We start from the raw sequence: 23,814 nt of genomic DNA, 5'->3' as shown, positions 1-23,814 counted from the left end.
TTAAGAGTTGCCTGTGCTTTGAAATACTTTGCAGAAAATATTAAAGTTGGGAGTGTGAGTTTTTTCCAATTAGCAATTACTTAAGTCATTGATATTTATTTTCTGACAGGCCAGTGCCTGTAGGTGCCAATTTCCAGTATTTGAAATGTTCTTTTTCTGTTTGCTGCTTGTGGTGATAGAAACATCTTCACTCTGATTTTTTGTTTTAAGGATGTATTTGTAACCATGTTGGAGTTTGAAAAATTGGAGAGATTGGAATTTGGTGGTTCCAAAGGGACAGTTCTAAATGGACAAATCCATAAGATGAGTGAAGAATTCACAGAACTCTATAACGTCTTCAAGCAGAGCGCTTACGACCCATGTAATTGGGAGGACGTGGTAAGGTGGTGCCTTTGATTTTCATTTTAGAGGGCGCTATAATTTTAAGGGTGAAGAGTACAATAGGTCGTGGGAATTATAGGTGCCATGCAGTCTAGCCGCTCTGTAACTACTTGCCTGTGATCTCTCGGCTGCTTAGGGTAGATCAGCCATAACAGTGCAGGCCTTTGTGTTTTTCACTTTAGCAAGCTCTGTCTGCTGGTTCATTTCTCAAAAGCCTGGTCTTGGCCAGGCTGAAGGTGGGAGCCAGGTTTCCCAGGTTGATGGCCGGGACCCAGCTGCTTGAGCTGACACCTGCTTCTTCCCAGGGTGTGCATAGCAGGATGCTGGACTCCAAATCTAGAGCCAGGCATTGAGCCTAGACACTAGAATGTGGGATGCGGGTGTCTTGGCCACTGAGATGGAGGTGGGGAACCTTGGGACAGCCCAGGGCCATTTGGATCTTTATTACATCGTTTGCCGGCTCCACAAGATGATCAGCCTTAGAAATGAGCCTACTTTAGGCTGATTGAATTTTGAGTTCCCTCAATGGTTGCCTTGGCAGGACCAGACTAAATGATTTTGGAGGCTTTGTGTGACCCATAGGCCAGGCATTGGCTACTTCCCACCTGGGCCTGGAATAGCTTCTAGCTAACTCTGTGCCTCACTCCACATTTATTTCTGTTTTGTAAATGCAGAGAGGGAATGTTCCACAGTAATCCCCTTGACCTGTTCACTTGATGTCCATGTGAAGTACTTGTTTTACTCTGACATTTTCTGAACCACTCATGGTCCATTTGAAAGTTTAGTTCACCCATTCCTTATATCTGTGACCAATGCATGTATTGCTCATTATTTTTGTTATTTTCAGAGCTATTTGTAATCCCACATTTCCAACCTTAGGGAGTAGGGGGAAGCTTTCTCTGTGACTTCCAGCATGCCAATAGTCAGGGAGCCACCTGCAAGCATCAGTATAGCTCTAGGATATGTGTAATGGTTTGCCAAGAAGAATGATGCTGAGTACAAAAAAGGGGCAGTGTAGCTCTTAGAAGGATTATCACTTCATTGTTGTTGTCTATGGAGTGAAATAATCAATTCTTTGACATGCGCAAGTGCAGTGTGTTGGCTATATCAAGATATGATTAGCAAACACATTCATTCCCTCTGAATTGGAGTAAGGAGGGATGTGGAATTGATGGTAGGAGGGCATTGTCACGGTGATGAGTATTCTGACAATATCTCTAGAACCTTATTTTGGCGTGGGTGTGTGAACTGGGCGGCTTACTGAAATGGTGTCTGGGCCACCACATGTGCAGAAGCATGAGATAAAGGCACAAACCCCCTGGGCACCCATGAGGATCAGAAGTCTTAATTTGCTCATAGCCACAAAGCCAGGCAGGCTTTCAGAATGCTGGGGCTGGGGACCTGCACCGGAGTGAATCAGCATTCCTGCCTTGGCAAAACTGTAGGTTCTGATTCCTCCTGTGTTCACCTGTGCAATCACATAAGTCTAGGATAGAGAACCCACTCACTATTGACACAGCTGTGTGGTTGGCATCGTGTTCGGGAGGCCCTTTCCTTTTTGGAAATCAAGTAGGCAAGACATGGTGTGGCTTGGAAACATCAGTCATCATCAAGTTCTGCTTTGCCTCCTGTCTCTCTCTCCTTTCAGGGAGATCCACAAGCTCCTTGACTGGTTATTCCTTACGGTTAAAATGGGAGTTAAAGTAGACTTTTTGTGGCCTTTGGTTGAGAAAAATTTTGCTTCGTTTGGAGTTTATTTTGATTATTATTTTTGCCTGAAAATATTGGCATTACATGTGTCTACTTAATAGCTGTTAATTTTGGTGCTTTTTAAAGCTGTGTCCACACATATGCTTTTTCTGACAGTTAATTTTGTTTAACAGAAAGGCATCCAGCTCATCCACATGGTAGCATGTGCTAGAGTTTCTTTTAAAGATGTAGTTGTTTGGAGGATGGAGTGACAAGGAGGGAAGGAAGTAGGGAAAAAGAGAGAAAGAAATTACTTCATTAATTGAGGCCTTCCATCTGTTGGTTTACTCTCCAGATTCTTACAACATCCAGGGCTGCGATGGGTCCCACCGGGGTGGCAGGGTCCCAAGTACGTGAGGCATCATTTGTTGCCTTCCCGGGCCAGTTAGTAGGAAGTTGGATCAGAAGCAAAGCATTGTTGACTGCAGTCAGTGCTCACATATGTCTTCATGGCTAGCTGGCTTAGCTTGCTGTGCCATCTGCACCCTGTCTTCACCTTCAATCCTAATGGCTGTGAAGTGATTTCTCATTGTGGTTTAACTTGCTTTTTCCTAATTTATCAGTGATGTTGAAATCTGTCCCTGTACTTATTAACCAGTTCTGTATCTTTGGAGGAATGTTTAATCACGCCTTGTGCCAATTTTTTTTTTTTTTTTTTTTATTGTTGCTTACATTGTATTATGTAGTACAGTCCCATAGGCGCTGGGGAATCCCCCCACCCCTCCCATAACCCTCCCCCCATGGTGGATTCCTCCACCTTGTTGCATAACCATAGTTCAAGTTCAGTTGAGATTCATTGCTTGCAAACACATGCCTAGCATAAAGTTCAGCGTCTTATTGTCCAGATAAGTTCAGTGGCCTCCTGGGGAGACCCTCCATGGTCTGAAGATAGGTCTAACAGAGTAAAGATCCGGTCAGTTAAAAGCCCCAAAAAGGCCTCATTATCAATATACAACATTATGGAATTAATTGACATAGTAATGGGTAGACAATATGTTAAAAATAATGCAAGTTCCATTCTTCGAAACATCTGGGTTGAGACAGTATCAATGACAGGATCAAAAAATAACCAACAACCAAACAAAAAATTACAGGTTAAATCAAGGCAAACATGTGGTATCTAATCTTTTGGGTTTCACTCATTTCCCTTAGCATTATAGTTTCCAGTTGTGCCCATTTAGCCACAAAGAACTGCATTTTGTTTTTTTTAATAGCTGAGTAGTATTCCATGGAGTAGATGAACCAAAGCTTTCTTATCCAATCTTCTGCTGATGGGCATTTCGGTTGCTTCCATGTTTTTGCAATTACTGATTGTGCTGCAATGAACATAGGGATGCATGTTGGTTTGTCGTAAAACAGGTGTTTTGGATATATTCCTAGGAGTGCTATTGCTGGGTCATATGGTATGCAGATTTTGAGTTGTTTGAGTGTTCTCCAGACTGATTTCCATAAAGGCTGTACCAATTTGCAGCTCCACCAGCAGTGGAGCAGGGTTCCCTTTTCCCCGCATCCTCGCCAGCAAGCGTCGTTGGTGTTCTTGTTTATGTGGGCCAATCTTACTGGTGTTAGGTGGTACCTCATCGATGTTTTAATTTGGATTTCCCTTATTGCTAGGGAGCTGGAACATTTTTTCATATGTTTGTTTGCCATTTGGACTTGTTCCTTTGTGAAATGTTTGCCCATTTCCCGTGCCCATTTCTTGAGTGGTTTGTTTGTTTTGGTTTTTTGGTTGTTTTGAAGTTCTTTGTATATCCTGGAAATTAGCCCCCTATCGCCTATATCGTGTGCAAAGATCTTCTCCCAATCTGTGGGTTGCTTTTTTACTTTGTTGATTGTTTCCCTTGCTGTACAGAAGCTTCTTAGTTTGATGAGGTCCCATTTGTTTATTCTGTTCTCAACTGCTCCACTGGCCCGATTGACCAAAAAAAAACAAGAGAAAGTGAGAATCAATAGCATTAAAGATGAAAAAGGCAACATAACAACAGACACTGCAATCATTAAGAAAATAATTAGAAATTACTACAAAGAACTGTACTCCCACAAATTTGAGGACCACCAAGAAATAGAAAAGTTCTTGGACTCCCACCACTTACCAAAACTCAGCCCGGAGGCAACTGCAGAATTAAATAAACCCATAACCGAGGTAGAGATTGAAACAGTCATCAAAGATCTCCCAACGAAAAAAAGCCCAGGCCCAGACGGCTTCACTACAGAATTCTACAAAACATTCCGAACAGAACTAACCCCAATCCTCTACAAGCTCTTCAAAACAATAGAGGAGGAAGCAACCCTCCCAAACTCATTCTATGAAGCTAACATCACCTTAATCCCAAAACCGGACAGAGAACCATCAGAGAAGGAAAACTACAGACCTATTTCTCTGATGAACATTGATGCTAAAATTCTCAACAAAATCCTAGCCAATAGAATTCAAAAAATCATCAGACAGATCATTCATCCGGATCAAGTAGGATTCATCCCTGGAATGCAGGGATGGTTCAACATTCGGAAATCCATAAATGTTATAAACCACATCCAAAAACTGCAAAACAAGAACCACATAATAGTTTCAATAGATGCAGAAAAAGCTTTCGACAAAATCCAACACCTCTTCATGCTAAAAACTCTAGCCAAAGTAGGCATAGATGGGAAAATCCACAACATAATCAAAGCAATTTATGAAAAACCCAATGCCAGTATCATACTGAATGGAGAAAAGCTAGAACCCTTCCCACTGCGATCTGGAACAAGACAAGGGTGCCCGCTATCACCACTGCTATTCAACATAGTCCTAGAGGTACTTGCAGAGGCCATAAGACAAGAAAAAGAAATCAAAGGCATACGTATAGGAAACGAAGAAGTCAAGCTTTCACTATATGCAGATGACATAATCCTGTACATAGAAAAACCAGGAGACTCAATACAGAAACTGCTAGAACTTATACGAGAGTTTGGCAGAGTGGCGGGGTACAAAATTAACGAACGAAAATCAACAGCCATAGTGTACGCAAATAACACCAAGATGGAAGAAGATCTAACCAACAGGATACCATTCAAAATAGCAGAGAGAAGTATGAAGTATTTGGGAATAAATTTAACCAAAAGCGTAGGAGACCTATTCGAAGAAAACTACAAACTATTTAAAAAGGAAATTGAACAAAACCTCAAAAGATGGAATAACATCCCGTGCTCCTGGATAGGCAAAATCAATATCATTAAAATGTCTATACTACCACAAGCAATATACATTTTCAACGCAATTCCAATCAAATTGCCCAAAACATTCTTCACGGAACTGGATACAATGATTCAAGAGTTCATCTGGAAACACAAAAAACCACGAATAGCTAGAACCATCCTGAAAAATAAGAAGTTAGCAGGGGGAATCACAATCCCGGACCTCTGGACATACTATAGAGCAGTGGTTATCAAAACAGCCTGGTACTGGCACAAAGACAGAAAGGAAGATCAATGGAATAGAATAGAAGCACCAAAAGGGAACCCACACAAATACAGCCAATTAATCTTTGACAAAAAGACCAATGACAACTCAAGCAAGTGGGAAGGCCTCTTTAGTAAATGTTGTTGGGACAACTGGCTGATAGCCTGTAGAAACAAAAAGATAGACCCACATCTATCACCATACACTAAGATCCAATCTACATGGATAAAAGACCTAAACCTACATCCAGAAACCTTCAAACTCTTGCAGGAAAATGTAGGAAATACCCTGCAAGACCTAGGAGTAGGCTCCGACTTTCTAAGAAGGACACCAAAAGCCAATTTTTTTTTTAAGATTTACTTATTTTAAAGGCAAGGTTATAGAAGGCGGGAGGGATACAGCAAGGTCTTCCAGCTATTGGTTCACTCCCCAAGTTGCTGCAATGACCAGGAATGGGCCATGCTGAAGCCAGAAACCTAGAACACCATCGTGCATGCAGGGACCGAAGCCCTTGAGCCATCTTTGGTTGCTTCTCCAAGTACATTATCAGGGAGCCAGAGTTGGAGCAGCTGGGACTTGAATTGTGGCCCACATGGGATTCTGGATTTGCAAGTGGCAGCTTAATGTGCGGTGCCACTGTACCAGCCCCTTTTGCTCAAGTCTGGATTGGAATGTTTTGTTGTGGAGTTCTAGAACTTTGTTTTAAAATTTATTTACTTATTTGGAAGATGGAGAAGGAGAAAAAGAGATATGATATTCACTATTTTACTCCCCAAAAGACTGCAACAGCCAGAACTGACCTGGAAAAAGCTAGGAACTCCATTGGGGTTTCCCACATGGACCCGAGTAACTGGGTTAAGGTTTACTGCTTTCCCAAGTGCGTTAGCAGAGAGCTGGATTGAGAGCAGTCAGTACTCAAACTAGCATTCATACGGGAGGTGGCATCATGGGCAGCGGCTTAACCTACCTTCATGAAAATGCCAGCCCTGCTTGTTCTTAACAAACAAAATGTTTGTGGAAAAATAGAGTAAGAGATGTAATTGTTTCTTTTTAAAATATCTTGAAATTTCTGCATAGTTTCTCAAACATTTTCATGAGCGTTTGGCGTATACCCTATATTCTAGATATTGATCTCTTATTAAATGTGTCATTTGAAAATATTTTCTGTTATGAAGATTTTCTTTTCCCTGAGTTGATCATTGCCCATTGATGCACAAATGCTTGTAGTTCTGATGAAGTCAGATTTGCCAACTCTTGTCATTTGTTGCCTGTAGTCTTGATGTCATTTTTGAAGAAATCATTGCCTAATCCGAAGTTTTGTTCTGAAAGTCATGGAATTTTAGCTCTTGTAATTCGTGCTTCTGTGTATTTTAAGTTTTGGCAGACTATATAAAATAAATGTCAATTCTACTGCAAGTGGGTATCCGCTTTCCAATTTGCTTTTCTTTTCCCTTTGAGTAATTTTGCATCCTTGTCATTTAACCCTGTATGTGAAGGCTTATCTGTCCCCCCTGTTGGATCCATTGACGTAAGTGCTTCTCTCCCTGATAACTTTACAGTTTTGATTACTATAGCTTTGTAGTAGGTTTTGGAGTCAGGAATCTTGAAAATGAAGAAAAAAAATGTTATGACCATTAAGGTTAGCTGATACTCCATATACTTTTAGGGTGACTTTTTTCACTTCTGCTATGTATGTTATTGAGATTTTGATAGGGGTCGCTTTGAACAATGAAATCACTTCGGGTTGTGTTGTCGTTTTGACAACATTAAATCTTCACATCCATGCAAACAGGATATCTTTCCACTTACATCTTCTTCAATCTTGTGTCTGTGGTGTTTTGTAGTTTCCAGTGATAGGACTTTGTATTACAAATATTTCATTACTTTTAATTATATTTCCAGTGGAATTGCATGCTTCATTTTCTTTTCAGGTTATTTGTTGCTAATGTTCAGAAATGCAACTGATTTTTTTTAAAATCTGTTTTTGCATCCTAGAATTTTTTTTAGCGTTTCCTATATATTTTGTCACTTCTAAACAGAGATAAGTCTACTTACTTCATCCTAACTTGGATGCCTTTTGTTTTTTTTTTTTTCACCTTTCTGTTGTGGGTGGAGTTTCCAGGGTTGGGTGGAGTCAGAAGTGGGTTCCTTGTTTTGGTTCCTGCTGAAGAGAAAAGCTTTTAGCTTTCACCCTTGAATGTGCTGTTCGGTGTGGGTTTTCCATAGTTGGCCTTTGTCGTATTGAGAATATTTGCTTCTGTCCCTGGCTCACTGAGTGATTTCATTGCAACAGGGTGTTGAATGTTACCACTTGTTCTCTGTGTCAGTGGGATGAACTGTGGGTTTCCCCCCTTCGTTCTGTCAATATCCTGTATTACATTGACTTTGTCTGATAGATCATACTTGCATACTCCCTGGAATAACTCCACTCAGTCATGTTTTAATACGGTGCTGAGTTCTGTTTGCTAGTTTTTATTGACAGTGTTTACATTGTTAGTCATGAAGAACATAGATCTGAATTTTGTCTTCTTTAAATAACTCTCTCATTTAAGTCTCAGCATAGTGTTTGTCTTACAGAATAAATTGGAAAGTGCTATCTGCTCTGGAATTTTCTGGAAGCCTTTGAGAAGGGCTGGTGTTAATACCGATTTAAATGTTTGATAGAACTCACCAGTGTGGCCATCTTGTCTTAAGTTTTCATTCTTTGGGAAATTCATGGTAACTGTTCCCCTTGCCTTACTAATTATAGGTCTATTCAGATTTTTGGTATTTGTGATTCAGTCTTCCTAGGCTGTATGTGTGTGTAAGAGCTTGTTCATTTCATCTGTGTTTTCTAACTTTGTCTACAACCATTGATATTGCTCTTATGATTTTTTTAAAATCTCTTTGACATTATTAATATCTGCACTATCATTTTCATCATCTGCATATGCTCTCTCTGTTATTCTCACTGAGCATTTGCCAATTTTGCTGGTCTTTTCCAAGACCCACCTTTTGGTTTTAAGAATTTTCATGATTATTTCTGAAGTTTTTGAAGATTTGTTTTATTTGTTTGTAAAGCAGATTCACAGAGAGAAAGATGATACACAGAGGGAGGGATAGAGAAGAGAGAGAGGGAGAGAGAGAAATGAATTTTACATTTGCTGGTTCACTCAAATGACTACAAAACTGGAGCTGTGCCAGTGCTGCAGCCAGCAGCCACAGCTTCTCCCGAATCCCCCACATGGGTACAGAGGCTCTGGGCCGCCTTCTGATGCTTTCCTAGATGCTTTAGCAGGGAAGTATACTGGAAGTGGAGCAGCCAAGACTCAAACGAGTGCCCTATGGGATGTAACTGTTGCAGCTGGCGGCTTTACTGGGCTGCAATGCTGGCCTAAGTCTCATTTCTCTTCATTCTGATCTTACTCTTTTCTTCTGTTAGTTTTGGGATTAGTTTGTTTTCTCTTTGAAGTCTTTCAGGTATAAACTTATCTGTGTGTGACTGATCTTTTTTCTTTTTCAATGTGTGAGTTTACAGTTATGAATTTCCCTCTTTGCATTATTTCCACTCATTCTTCAAATTTTTTTTTTGTATGTTGAGGTTCCTCTCTATTCCCCATTTGTATTAAGGTATTCTTAATTTCCCTTGTAACTTCTTTCTGAAGTCATTGGTTGTAGGAGGTAAGGAGTTACACTTCAGTGAAACTGGCAGGATAACATGTAATGCATGTATAATTTATACTGTAATACTTAGAGAAATACAAAGCAGTATGCTTGAAATTATAAAAACACATTAAATGGAATCCTGAAAAGAATTCTAGTAATTACAGAAAAGCAGGGGAAAAAAAGAAATAAAAAATGGACAAAGCAAACTGAAAACAAAATAAGTTAAACCCTAACATTACAGTAATCACATTATGTGTAAATGACCTAAATATATCAATTAAGAGAGATCGACAGCTTTTTAAAATTTTTAAAATAGTTATTTATTTTTATTGGAAAGGCAAATATACAGAGAGGAGGAGAGACAGAGAGAAAGATCTGCTGTCCGATGATTCACTCCCCAAGTGACCACAGTGGCTGGTGCTGCGCCGTTCCGAAGCCAGGAGCCCAGATCCTCTTCCAGTTCTCCTCCCATATGGGTGCAGGGTCCCAAGGCTTTGGGCTGTCCTCAACTGCCCTCCCAGGCTACAAGCAAGGAGCTGGATGGGAAGTGGAGCTGCTGGGATTAGAACTGGCACCCATATGGGATCCCGGTGTGTTCAAGGTGAGGACTTTAGCCACTAGGCCACGGGCACCAGACCCAACACTTTCTTAAGTACATGGCTTAATCATATGCTTTGTTCCAAAATTTCAACTGAAATATAGCCATGTAGGCAGATTAAAAGTCCAAGGACAGAAACAGATATACTGTGCCACATACTGAAGGAATGACTGGGTGGAAGTTGCGGCAGTAGCTTGAAGTTGCAACTTGGGGCGTCTGCATCCCTTAGTGTAGTGCCTGAGTAGGCCCACTTCCACTTGTGATCCAGCTTTCCATTCACGTACACTGTGACAGGCAGCAGATGATGGCTCAAGTACACTGGTTCTTGCCACGCAGGTAAGAGCCTGCTGTGGCTGTGGCTGAGCCAGGCTGAAGCCACGAAGCAGGATTCCCATATGGCTTTCCCATGTGGGTGTAAGGGGTCCAAGTCTTGAGCCATTGTCCACTGCCCTCCTAGGCGTATGAGCAAGGAACAGCCAGGACAGAAAGTGGCACTGCAGCATGACAAGTGGCTGTTTAATCAGCTGCCCTCCAATGCAAGCCCAAACATATTCTGGATTATTAGAAAAATAGTTTGTAAATGTTTTTTCCCATTCTGTTGACTGCTTTCTTGTTGACTTTGCTGTAATAGAAGCTTTGTAGTTTGATGTAATCTTATGAATTGATTTCTGCTTTTTCTTGTGCCTTTGAGGTCTTATCCACATTTTTTCTTTTAATAAATCGATGTCTTGAAGCATTTCCCTAATGTTTTGTACTAGTTTCTTGTTCTTATTCGTTCTGAGTTGATTTTTGGACACAGAGGTACAGGGGTACTGAATCTGAGTCACGGCTCCCAGTTAACTATGGGATCATGGAGAGGGAAGCACCATGCCCCAGCAGCGGGCTATGCAGCTGAGTTAGGACTTCATCCACTTTAAGTGGATTGAGTACAGTTTTTATATTTTCAACTTGGCTTGGCATTGCTGGGACTTACCCCATTGTAAGCAGAATATTGTCTATAACAGAAATCAGTGAAATTAGAAACAGAAATATTTGGGCTAAATCTATGAAACTAAGAACTATTTCTTTAAAAATACAGCATTCTGGTGAGATCTAAAGAGGTGGGGTGGGAAGAGAAACCATCAGTGTTCACATGCTGCAGACATCAAAAGAGTAAAGAAAAACGACATTAAAAACGATTGGAAACTTTGACTTAGATGAACCACACCAATCCCATTAGGAATTAGAAAACTACTACAATTTACCCAATGTGCAATTTAAACTAGCACTATAACTATTAAAGAAGTTGAATTCCTAATTAAAAACTGTGAAGGACATTTCTTGGTTCAAATTGTGTCACTGGGGAATTCTACCAAATGCAAAAGCTCTGAGAAAAGTGGGAATACAGGGAAAATCTCAACTTCAAAAGAGCATCTACAAAAGCCTCAACAAAGTCCTTCCTACTTAGTTGTGACAGACTTTCCCAACGTCCAGCCACACGATGTGTATTCAGCTGCCTGCTGGACAGCTGCACTGAGATAGTTAACAGGCATCTCAGAGTCAGTGTGCTCCAGAGCAGACTCGTTTACTCATGGGTGCATCCTTGAACTCACTCTTGCCTGGATTCTCTAATGCAATGCATGGCACATGTAGTGGGCTACTCCTTGTAATACTTGATTTCCCACCTGTTGCTTTACTCTGCAAAAGAATGCTACAACCAGAGGTTGGCCAGTCCAAAGCTAGGAACCAAGAGCTTGCTCTGGGTTTCCCATTTGGGTACAGGAGCCAAAGGGCTTGACCAGTCCTCTGTTTTTCCAGGCCATCAGCAAGGAGGTGGATTGGAAGTAGAGCAGCCAAGACACACACATCAGTGCTGCAAGCAAAGGATGAGCTTGCTACACTGCCTTGCTGGTCTCCATAGACTTCTTTCACCTTCTTTATAATTTTTTTAGATCTGTTTATTTTTGTCGGAAAGGCAAATCAGGTTTACGGAAAGACCAATTTTCCATCTGCTGGTTCACTCTGTTAGTGTCTGCAGTGGCCAGAGCTGAGCTGATCCAAAGTCAGGAGCCAGAAGCTTCTTCCAAGTTTCCACATGGGCGCAGGGTCCCAAGGCTTTGGACCATCCTCCGCTGCTTTCCCAGTCCATAAGCACGGAACTGGGTCAGAAATGGAGTAGCTAGGTCATGAACAGGTGCCCATGTGGGTTCCTGGTGCTTGGAATGTGAACATTTAGCCAATGAGCCATTGCATGGGCTCATTTTTTTTAAAGATTTACTTTTATTATTTTTTTATTGGAAAGATGGATATACAGAGAGGAAGATCTTCCGTCCGATGATTCACTCCCCAAGTGAGCGCAACAGGCCGATACTATGCCGATCTGAAGCCAGGAGCCTCTTCCGGGTCTCCCACGCGGGTGCAGGTTCCCAAAGCTTTGGGCAGTCCTCGACTGCTTTCCCAGGCCACAGGCAGGGAGCTGGAAGGGAAGCGGGGCTGCCGGGATTAGAACCAGCACCCATATGGGATCCCGGGCGTGCAAGGCGAGGACCTTTAACCACTTGCGCCACCGTGCCGGGCCCTCATTTTTAAAGAAGCTTTTATTTTTATTTGAAAGGCAGAGAGAGAAATGTTTCATGCGTTGATTCAATACCTAAACGCCCAACGGGCCTAGGGTCAGGCCAGGCTGAAGCCAGAATCCTAAAACTCAGTCTCCTACCTGGGTGGCAGGGATCCAAGGACCCAAGCCAACACTCACTGCTTCTAGAGAGCTGGAATCGAAAGGGTGACTAGGACTCAAACGTGGGCACTCTGTTAAGGAATGCAGACAGTCAAGGCAGGATTTTAACTGCTGTACTGAATATGTTCCTGTTAGTTTTTTTTTTTTTTGGTACTAAAATAAGTGTTACTTTAATTTCTCTTTCCTATTGACCTTTTGAGGGATCCTTCTGTACCCTGAAAATATGCCCAGGATTTATTTCTGTCTTGGATAACTACACTTAGTCTTAAACTGCTCCCACTGCACCCATCCTGTCTCCGTTAACTCATCATCCATGCAGTGGTGTGTGTGTCCTTTAGATGCTAAGACAGACCATGACTCTGCTCTAATACAAACCTTCTGTGGCTTCCCATGGTGCCAATAAAGGCAATTCAGTAATTTTCTGTAGTACTAGCACATCATTTGTTCTCCAGTAAATATTTGAGATTAAACAGCTTGATACTTTGTGGCAAAAATTTGCTTGGTCATTGCACTTGTAAGGCTTATTATCGTGGGGAGACCACGGATAGATAGCTGTTAAGGAGTACGCTCAGGGCTGGGGTGTAACAAGGACAGAACGTTAGAGCATTTCAAAGGGTTTCCTGCCAGAGGGGAGAGAAAAAGAAACAGAAACCTATGACCTCATTGAGAAAGAAAAGGGTGGGCAGGGGAGGCAGACAGGGAGAGTGAGGTGGACCACACGTGCAGGCATGGCTGGATGGCAAAGTGCGACATGGGGAAATGTGGCAGAATAAAACTGAGGATAGTTAAAAGAGGATCCAGAACACATCAGAACACACAGTGTCAACTGTGTTAAGACTTTTCCATTTCAAGGAGTTGACAATTCCAGATCGAAGAACACACACGTGAGGGACGTGGATAGATTTTGTAGATGACTGAGGCCATGGCTCAGAAGGGTGGAACAGAGCATCAAGACTGGAGGCAGAGTGCTGCGAAATAAGCAGGCACAGTGATCCATGGCTGGGCAGATGTCCAATAGGGGACACGGCTGGGCACTGTAAGGAGAGGGGTGGGCGACACTCCGTGGAGGGAGTCTTGAGGGTGGTGCATGTTTCTGATTGAGTGCATGAAAGAAAGGGAGCTTTAAAGAGACAGTGCTTAGTCCAGACCGAGGTGAGGGTACCGTGCATTCCCTGTGGGACTCTAAGACAGAGGTCGTCAGTAACCCTGACTCTAGTTCTAGGCACGTGTGAGTAAGAAGATCTGGGGGCAGGGCCGGGTGTGGGTGAGGTACCAGGATGGAGCTTGAGGTCCTCCTCTCCCTAAGATGTCACTCACCTCTAAGTTCCATAGGGAAGTGTGGGAATGGTGAGCTGCATGTTTCTTGTTGCCGTACTGAGTGGAGAGGCTTGTGAAAGTTGTTAGGGGAGTAGTGATCACTTTTTAAAGTCACTGATTTGGAACAGGCATTGTGGTGGCACTGGGTTAAGCTGCTGCCTGGTAAAGAAGCAGGGTGAGCGAGCATCCATCTGCTGCTTCAGTCCCAACTTACACACAACAGTGATGGGGCAGAGCCGGGAGCCAGGAGCGCAATCCACATCTCCCACAAGGATTGCAGGAACGGAAAAACTTAGACCCTCCCTGCTCCCTGCTCTCTCGCAGGCTCTACCATTGGCAGGAAGCTGGCATCAGCAAATCGAGCAGCAAGCGCAGGCACTCCCATGTGGGACTATGGTGTCTTCACCACTAGGTCAAACACATGCTCCAAGGCAGGAATCCCTGAGCGAAGGGCTGGTGTCACACTGCGGTTCTCTGTACCTGTGAAATTCAGCAGAGGGGTCTAGGTCTGTGCAGGTGGCTGTACTAGAGTTCCCTGTGTCAGAGCTTATACACAGCACAAGTGTATTGTGCACAATTCTGCCACCTGACAAGTCTAAGATGCCAGCACATTCAGTTTCTGGCGAAGGTGGCTTTATGATTCACATACGGCAGGAGGACAGAGTCTCTCTTAGGCCTGTTTGTCTAATGCACTAATCTCGCTCTGAAGGGCTTCAGCTCGTTCCCAAAAGCCTCCCAATGGCGCCACTTTCTAATCTTAGCACTTGAGGGTCAGATTTTTCACATATGGGTTTTGGAAGGGTTCATGGTCACTCCATAGCAGGTGCAACCCCTCATAGGCTCAGGCATCATGATGGAGAGTGTGGCTCTGGAACCTCATGACTTTGCTCTGACCTGTGGTCCGTCCCTTTACAAATGATGTGATCTGGAGCAAACTTTTTAGCTTCTGCACTTACCACCTACTAAATGGAGAAAATGTTACCTATGTTGTTATGTCCTGAGAATTCAGTTAATGTGAAACATTGAGAGCACAACTAGAAGAGCATTAGCTGTCGTCATTATTACTGTTTTGGTCATCCTTTTTTTGTTGACAGGTGGGACTTAATGTAGAGGGAGCAAAGGTCTTCATTTTGCTGAATTGTTTTCAAGATCGATTTATTTATTTAAAAGGCAGACTGAAGAAAAGAGAGAGATCTTCTCTCTGCTGGTTCACGAGCCAAGAGCTACTTCCAGGTCTCCAGGCTGGGTTGAGGGACCATCTTCCATCACTTTCCCAAACACTTTAGCAGGAAGCTGGATGGGAAATGGATCAGCTGGGACTCAGACAGGCCATTGTTCCCAAATGGGACACCAGCCAGGGTCACAGGCAGCAGCTTTATGTACTATGCCACAGTTGCAGCCCCATGCTGAATCTTGAGTGTCCACTTTGGGATGTTGGAGTATAACCCACCAAAGTATTTCCAAATTCTCAGGGCCTCTTTCTGAGATTGAAATATCATGTTGTGAAGATGATGATGGTTCTCTCATTATTGTATTCGTTCTAATCATGGTGATTTTCAGTTAGGAGGAAGCCAAGGTTGTTAACTGAATTATCGGTGAGACTGAGGAACTGGAAGAATGTTTTGTTTCCTGTGTGTCACCAATGGTGTGTTCTTGCAGACATGTGGGTGCTTGTCCTCCCCCAGACAGAGGTTTCCAGGTTGGTTTTCTGCTTCATGAAAAACAAAACCTGGAAACTTCAGATGAACTCAGTTAAAGTGAGGAGTGGCTCTGTCCTGTTTTGGAAAGCGTACCTTTATTTCCTAGATCATCCATGTAGAGGAGGGAAAAAGGGGGCAGACTGAAGCATGTATGTGTTAGGACCCAAGCACCTATGTTGGGGTCTCAGCCAACTCAAGTAACTGGAAGAATGTGGGCTTCCATGTCCCCTGGCAGAGCGCTGCTGAGGTGGCTGTGTGACTCGTCCGATAGCTCACAGGTCCGGCGTGATTCTGCCTGGAATCCTGCCATAAAAAATAAGTCCATTTAGAGAGAGAGAGAGAGAGAAAGAGAGAGAGAGAGAGAGAGATGGATTTGTTATACTTTATGTGATTCCTATTTTCACTACTGGATTCTTTCCATTGATTGATCAAACATTTTACTTTCAACCTTACAGGAGTTTGAAAGCAATTATGTTACCTTTAAGTCCAAGATTTTGGATTTTAACCGAAGGCTTGGGACAATTCTGTGTGAAGCTTTCTCTAACTGCAGTGGTTTGGAAGCTGCATTTAAGGTGAGTTCTGAAGAAACTCTCAAAAATGTTCTGTTTCTAGATAATTGAAGCACTAAGGGAAGCGAGGTGCATGCATGCGTTTCTGATTCAAGTGAAGTGTGAGCCTCAACAGCTAATTTAGTTCCTTCCAGTCAAACTCACTGAATAGTAAACATGGTGTGATGTGCTATGGACAAGGCCATTTGTCATGTTTTATTTTCCTTTTTTTCAATTCATAATGCTTTAGCTCTCATTAGCTATAAAAGAAGTTTGGGCTAACCCATGAAATGTTGACTCAAAAGCACCTTGTAGCAAAAAGGGAAAATTATCTGTGAATCCCAGATTAAAAAGAAAATTGTTCATGAAAAGTTGGGTTTTTTTGCCTACATTATTACTCTGATTCAAGCAAGTAGCAACTTACACATTAAATTTTGTTCAAATATAGGATAACATTGGTTATCAAAGACACCATTTTTTGTGTATCAATTAAAAATTTAGTAAATAATTATGATTCTATTAATTTCATAATGCAGTCCAACTTCAGAGATGTTGGAACTAGGAAAAATGCTTGTTATAGAATTGATCAATATAGCATGTGCATATTAAGAACTGTAAAATGGATATATAGCTTGATAGTTACTCCCATGTGAAAAATTTAAGGGAACAGGATCATCATAGGAAATGTTTGTCAAAGAAGAGAATTCTAAGTGTAAATTAGTAATTAGGGGACCTCAGGCTTAAAGCAAAATGAGGGCTGGCATAGCGACTTTGACCTTCAGATTCAAACAGTTGGTTGAACATTCATTAAGCCTCCAAGGTATTCTGGCCACAATGAAACACAGATCATTAATAGGATCAGTTAACTGTCTGAAAAAGCTCACCAGTGAGACTGAGTTGTAGTCTGTCATGGAATCGACTGTCACTCTATTTCAGGGACAATTCCTACTATGTATGGTCCTACCACTCTTTACTTCGACTAGTTACCTGTACATGTTTCCTTGATGAAATAATGTATTTAGATCCACTTTTCCATTTAGCAGAATCATAACTGTTTTTCCCTTAGTTTTCATAAGAATTGGACAAAATTATTCTTTGATGTTTTCTAAGTTAAATTTTTAAAAATTTTACTTGAATATTAGAGAGATAAAGAGATCCTGACTGGTGGCCTGCCTAGATGCCTGTAATGCATCTTTGGGCCAGAGCAGGGGTAGCCCAAAGCCAGGAAGGTGGAGCTCCCCATGGGTCACTGCATCTGTTACCCTTCCCAGGGCTTTAGCTGGACCAGACATGTATAGACTGGAGCCTTGTATTCTGATGGGGGATGCGGGCATCTCATCAGATGCCTTAAGCTGCTGTCCCGGATGCCCACCCCTTTGATTCTTAAGCAATTCCATCTCTTACCTCATAGTCCTTCCTTTAACTTACCATACAGTGGTACCTAGTCTGCTGAAAAACATCCCCTGTAAGATCCTGGTCTGGGAGATATCGTGTGATGCTGTGCTTATGCATGGTTGTGCCATGCTCTGTGTGAAGCAGGCAGTGAATTCTTGCTTCCAGTTGGGCTGAGTGGTAAATTTGGTTTGGAAGGGGCATGCTGATGAGAGCATGGGGCAGAAGAAAAAGTTCTAGAGCTGAGCACTTAGGAGAACAATGGTTTCAAGCCCAACTGATAGTAGATCAACACTGAGAGAACGAGTTCATAGGCCCTTCCCTGGAGATGTCACTGTGCTGCCTACTCTGGCAGAGATGTGGCCAAAGGAATTGAAAACAGGCTTCTGTCTTGGTGCAAATCTGCAGTGCTACAAAACCCAGAGTGCTGAAGAAAACAAAATGCCCAGGGGGTGGCATTGTGGCATGAAGGGTTGAGCTGCTGCCTATGATGCCAGCATCCCATATAAACACGGCTTAGAGTTCCAGCTGCTCCACTTCTGATGCAACTGTCTGCAGATGGACCTGGGAAGAACAACAGAAGATGGCCCACGTGTTTGGGTTCCAGCCATCCAACTGAGAAACCAAAGAAACTCTTAGTTTCTAGATTCATCCTAGCCCAGCCTCAGTTGTTGCTGCTATCTTGGGAGTAACCCAGTGGATGCAAGAGTTCTCTGAGTTCAACTAAATAAATCTTTTTTGAAAAATGTTAGTGAATGGCTAAGATGTACACCATGGTGAACTAAAGTATGGAAGAATAAAATGTGTCTAGAAAAGATTTCCCACAAGGCATAACTTGAGCTTCTTTGGTTTGGAAAGCTGCAATCCAAACTGCTTGACAGTTTAAAGCATTTTGATCACTGACAGGTTGCCACAGATGAACAATTCCACACCAGGAAGCTTTGTTTCATGCATAGAATTGTTTAAAAAATACTGAAATTGCCTTCCTGTTATAGGAAAAATGTGCAGGTGTAACATCAATGAATTTGGTCCCATTCCAAAGATTCCTCTCTCTCTCTATGTATATATATTCACATATATATACATGAATATATATTCATATAAATATATGTAGTTTCCCAAATCTGGAGGAAAAATATCAGAAGTCTTGACTCTTGTTCCAAGTTTGTCAGATGAGGGATACTCAAACTGTATTTGAAAACCCTGGGATTGGATAGTTCCTGCAGAGCGTCGGCAGAGGCAGACCTAGGACGAGTGTACGTAATGACGCTTTAGGAGAAGGACATGCAGTCAGGAGAACCGGTGTGTGACGTGAAGCTGAGAAGCTGACCACAGTTACCATAAACGCCAGAGCTTGCAGGTGGGATGCTGGGGGAAAGAAGGCTTTGCCGGAAATCAGCTTTCGGGCTTTTGAGGTCGTGTCTGGGAACGCGTGTTCGCCCTGCGTGACGTGGCTCTCAGCTCTGCAAGTGGGCAGAGAGGGGTTTCTCTGAGCTTCACTGTCATCCTGGAGGGTGATTCCTGTGCATTTACTGTGATGGCTGGTCGCGGGCCTGCTTGGGGCCTGAGAAGGTTGAGTTTCTTACGACTCTTAGGCTTGACAACCTACAAAGAGGATATTCTTCCCCATATCTTTCCTCTTTTACACTTGGACTTGAAGACTGTGAAGCAGAGAGACAAGAGGAGCTGTCGCTGGGAAGTTTCTGGCATCGCCGTGGTTGGTGCGGAGGTGGCCGAAGAATAGTGTTGGGCAAGCAATGTTTCTCACTTAGGGTTGGAGCAGGCTTGTTAATGTTCCTGGGCAGTGTTTACTTCTGAAGTTCAACTCAACGGAACAGTGCTTGTGGGAAGAAAGTTAATCATTTACGTTTACATTTTGCTAGGTAGCGGCTAACCCAGAGCACTTCAAAAATTGTTTAGCAGTTTCTAAGGTAGAGGTCATTCATGTTATAAGAAAAAAAAAACAAATATGTTTATCTCAACTGACACATCAAATACTGTTAGACTTACATTTTAGGTTTTTTTTTTTTAAGAGTTTTTTAATTGGAAAGGCAGATTTACAGAAAGGAGAGACAGAAAAAGATTTTCCACCCATTGGTTCACTCCCCAAGAGGTTGGAATGGCCAGTACTGAGCCAAGCCGAAGCTAGGAGCCAGGAACTTCTTCTGGATCTCCCACGCAGGTACAGGGTCCCAAGGCTTTGGGCTGTCCTCTACCGCTTTCCAGGCCACAAGCAGGGAGCTGGATGGGATGTGGAGCAGCCGGGATTATAACCGGTGCTCATATGACATCCTGGTGCATACAAGGCTAGGACTTCAGCCACTAGGCTCCCACGCCAGGCCCACATTTTAGCTTTTGTGATTGCTTCATTCTGTTTTCTCCAGTGAGTGTAGTTTAATGGAATTTTACGTGTACAAGGAAGTCATCTTACATTTTTTACCTACTCTTTTTCCTTGTATTTCAACAATACCTAGAGACTTCCCATCTACTTGTTCACTCCTCAGATGCCTGCAGCAGTCAGGGCTGGGTTAGGCTGAAGACAGGAGCATAGAACTCCGTGCGGTTCTGGTAGTAGCAGTGCCCAAGGACGTGAGCCATCACTTGTTAGCTCCCAAGGTGCTGCTTGGCAGGCAGCTGCAATGTGAACCAGAATGAGGACTTGCAGGAGGCGCCCTGGGGTGTGGGGGTCCCACTCAGCATCTTTACTGTTGTGCCCCACACTGCCTGTACCTCAAAACCTTTAGCAAGTGATACTATTTATATTACATATTTATAGCATTATTTCCCTAAGCAAAAGAATGACACTTTCTTCTTTGCCGTACTGCTGAGGACTTCTTCTGTCATTTAAAGGTAGTTTTAGGAGATACCATCTTTTAAGCAAAATGCCTAAAAGGTCAGGAACTAGAATATGAACCTCTTTCAGAAGAAGTGAATCGAAAGATCCTCTGGTTGGTCCTTGCCAATCAATGGAGGAGTTACCAAACCATCTAGACTAGAGAACTTGAAGGAAGTTGTGGGAAATGGGATAGAAGATAGGATTGATTTTGATTAAAAAAATGTATAGAATCCATGCATTTTCCCATAGTATTCATTTTTGTGGACGTTTCTACTCTACGTGCAAAGCCATGGTGAGGTTTGCCATTGGTCACAATAAGATGAACACCAATAATCAGGCAGTAGAGCCATTAGCACAATAAACAGGAATTAAATTCCTTAATACTTAAGAATTGCTTATTTCTAGAATTTTCCATTCCGTATATTTGGCACGTGGTTGACCATGGGTAGTAGAAACTTCAGGCAGCAAGCTAAGCCTGGGCTTGTGACCTGGCTGTGATCACACTGTAAGGCTTGGGTCTGGGTGGCCAGTGGCCTGCTTGCGCATCCCAGCTCCACCACCAGCTGTGTGACTTTGGCTGTGATGTGCCTTCCCTATGACTGGGTTTCCTCACCTGTACCATGGGACAGCAGCACTTGCAAGGACCTTCACATTGAGCGGCCCTCCATAAGGACTGCCTCTGTCAAAATCTGTCGCTGTCACATGGAAAGTCATCTCAGGCCAACACATAAAGGAATCCACCTTAGCTGGTCAGTAAGACCAGGTTGATGGGGAGCCAAGGCCTGGCCCTGGTGGAAGCTGAGGGCGAAGGTCAGTTTGAAATGCAGGGGTGTACTGAGCGAGCAGGAGCTTAGACCCTTGCACCCGTCTGCTTTGCTGCTGACATGAGCCTGTCGCGTCCATGAATCTGCTCCTGCCTCTACCTCGGCCATCGGCTTCCTCTGCCTGCTAGTCATTTTTGCTCACTTGTCATTTTCATGTATTGTCACTATTTTTCATTGTACTGTTTTGCAAGTGTAGGGATTTTTCCCTCCCACACCCCTTCCTCCCTTCCACCCTTCTCCCCATATTATTCCAGTGGTAATAGTCTTTTAATATAGTATATAGTAGTGTAGTTTAGTAGCGTAGCCCTTAAGTAACAGTTTCAAGTTTAACTTTTTGCTTTTTAAGTGTTGCATAGCATTGTCTCACACCATACTGCCGAGCTGTAACGGACTGATTCATTGGGAGTCCTCCTTTTATTCCAGAGTAGAGACGCATACCGCAACGTATCTTCACTTCCCCATGTGCTAGTCTCCACACACTCATAATTTTAGCCCACACAGATTGAGCCAGCCACGTTGACTTCTGAGAAGAAGAATCTAATTAGCTCACAGTCTGGGTTTGCGCCAGGATGTCTGTATCAAAGGACCCGTCCACCCGTGGAGAGCTTGTCTTTGAGGCATTGACCACTGTGCGCTGCGGCGGACGGATAGGAATTCTAGGGCAATGCAAACACATGTCTTACATTTTGAAACAATGCAGGATTCATTGAGGATTCTAGACATTTTCTCTAGAGATGAAAGAGATTTAATCAGGGATATTATGAACAGAGCCTTTGTAAGAGAAATCTCAAGAATTTCTAACCTTTTCCCTTGACTTTTTTTTTTATAGCTTTTGACCATATTTGGGAATTTTCTAGAGAAGCCAGTTGTCATGGAAATTTTCCGCCCACATTATAGCACACTTGTGCACTTGTTAAATACAGAGTTGGATATATGTAAGCAATTATATAATGAACGCCTGCAACAGGTGAGTGTGGGACAGGTGGAGTACATGACTGTTAGAACCATATGGGAAGGTCATGCTTGTACTGACTTGGCTTTCCTGTGGGGATGGAGAATCTGCTTTAGGACACTAACTCTGCTCATAAGCAAGTTAATAAGCACATGTGTTTCATGCAGCTGGAAATCTACAAAAAGAAACAGTTGTTTCCAAGATTCAAAGTCACCACAACTAAAATGTTCCCTTTCTTCCTCTGTGTCAACATGTCACCTTGCAGATTGAACATGGATGCGTAGTGCTTCACAAGAATATGCCATTTACCTCCGGAAATATCAGATGGGCCAGAGAGGTCCTTGAACGAGTTCAGATGTTCTGGTCCAGCTTTGCTTCTCTCCAATATCTGTAAGTAGTTAAAGCTTTTTCCCAGTAAGTGACCTGAACACGGGGCTGGTCTGTACACCTTGCAGTCATCTCTTTATGTCCTTACTGGTTAAGAAGTAATTGCTTACTCTAGTTTTTTTTTTTTTTTAACCAACTGGGATTATTCGTGGTTTTGGAATCTTTAAAAACAATTTATTTGAGAGGCACAGGGACAGTCAGTGATCTGCCATCCTCTGGTTCGCTCCCCAAAGACCTCAACAGCTAGGGCTGGGCCAGACAAACCCGGAGCCTGAAACTCCAGCCGGGTATCCCAGGTGGGTGTCATGAGCCCAAACACTTGGATCATCTCCCTCTGCTTTCCCAGGCGCATCACCAGGGAGCTGGATTGGAAATGGAACAGCCAGAACTAGTGCCCGTATGGAATGGTGGTCTCACAGGCAGTGGCTTAACATACTGTACCACAACCAGCACCAATTTGTGTTTTTTCTGTTTATTTTGTTGTTTTAAACAAGATTCTGGTCACTTCATTTACTTACTTTTTTCGTATTTACCATTTCATCCACAGTGTGTTTTGAGATTCTGTTGCTGTTTCTCTTTCCTCCAGTAAGGATTGTTTCTTTTATTATGCCATCGTTTTATGCATTTTTCTCTTGTTTGTTACACTCAAGATTCAGTAAAACCTTTGGTGTTCTACTGATTATATAACTGTAGTTTAAAAAAAATTCAAGCAAGGTTTGATCTTAGTTTTTTATCATTGTAGTATTTTATCATTTGTTAAGCATTACAGAATTTAAAAATAAATGAGATCTAACACCAAAGGACTTCAAAAATTTTGTGAAGAATGGGAGTAAAAGATGTTTATTTTGCTGCCGAGGTACTTGAAAATTCTGCAGTTTTTTGGTTTGTTTGTTCTTTCCATAAAACATATTTTCCATGAACTCTTGAAGACCCCCCCCCCGTGCATGGATTTTACAGTGTTTTGTCTCAAGTCAATTTGTCTTTTAATTTTTGTGAACCGTATAATGTCTCTGTATATATAGAAACACAGAAAAACCTTTTTCCTACAGATTCCTTGACAAGAGTGGCCACACCCAAGTGTATCAGAAGTATGCTGAAATGACTGCCTTGCTAGAACAATTTGAGAATAACATATACCAGGAGTGGAAGAGCAGTGTGGAGGCCGTGTGCGAATTCAATTTGAACCAACCCTTGCTCAAATTCAGCGCCGTCGATGGCCTTCTCAGTGTCAACTTTGACCCAAAGGTAGGACGTTGCCTTTCTAAGACGTTTTATACATCCCATTTTAATTAACCACGTCTTTCTGGTATTTGTAGTCATCTGTAAT

General features: G+C 42.6%; 1 protein-coding gene across 1 annotated transcript in view; it reads left to right on the top strand.

The window, feature by feature from the left end:
- Positions 1-23,814, top strand: part of DNAH11 (dynein axonemal heavy chain 11) — a 271,297-nt gene that overhangs the window by 22,958 nt on the left and 224,525 nt on the right. Inside the window, exons 8-12 of the mRNA XM_040964541.1 lie at positions 211-378; positions 16,004-16,120; positions 21,978-22,115; positions 22,366-22,490; positions 23,537-23,732. Of these exons, the coding sequence (XP_040820475.1) occupies positions 211-378; positions 16,004-16,120; positions 21,978-22,115; positions 22,366-22,490; positions 23,537-23,732 (744 nt within the window). The remainder of the gene's footprint in view (positions 1-210; positions 379-16,003; positions 16,121-21,977; positions 22,116-22,365; positions 22,491-23,536; positions 23,733-23,814) is intronic.

The sequence above is a fragment of the Ochotona curzoniae genome, unplaced genomic scaffold (genome assembly GCF_017591425.1).
Source record: "Ochotona curzoniae isolate NIBS_2020 unplaced genomic scaffold, NIBS_Ocur_1.0 scaffold_3835, whole genome shotgun sequence".
Classification (NCBI taxonomy): Eukaryota; Metazoa; Chordata; class Mammalia; order Lagomorpha; family Ochotonidae; genus Ochotona; species Ochotona curzoniae.
The sequence above is the reverse complement of the archived record's forward strand: the minus strand, read 5'-3'. Positions and strand labels throughout refer to the sequence as shown.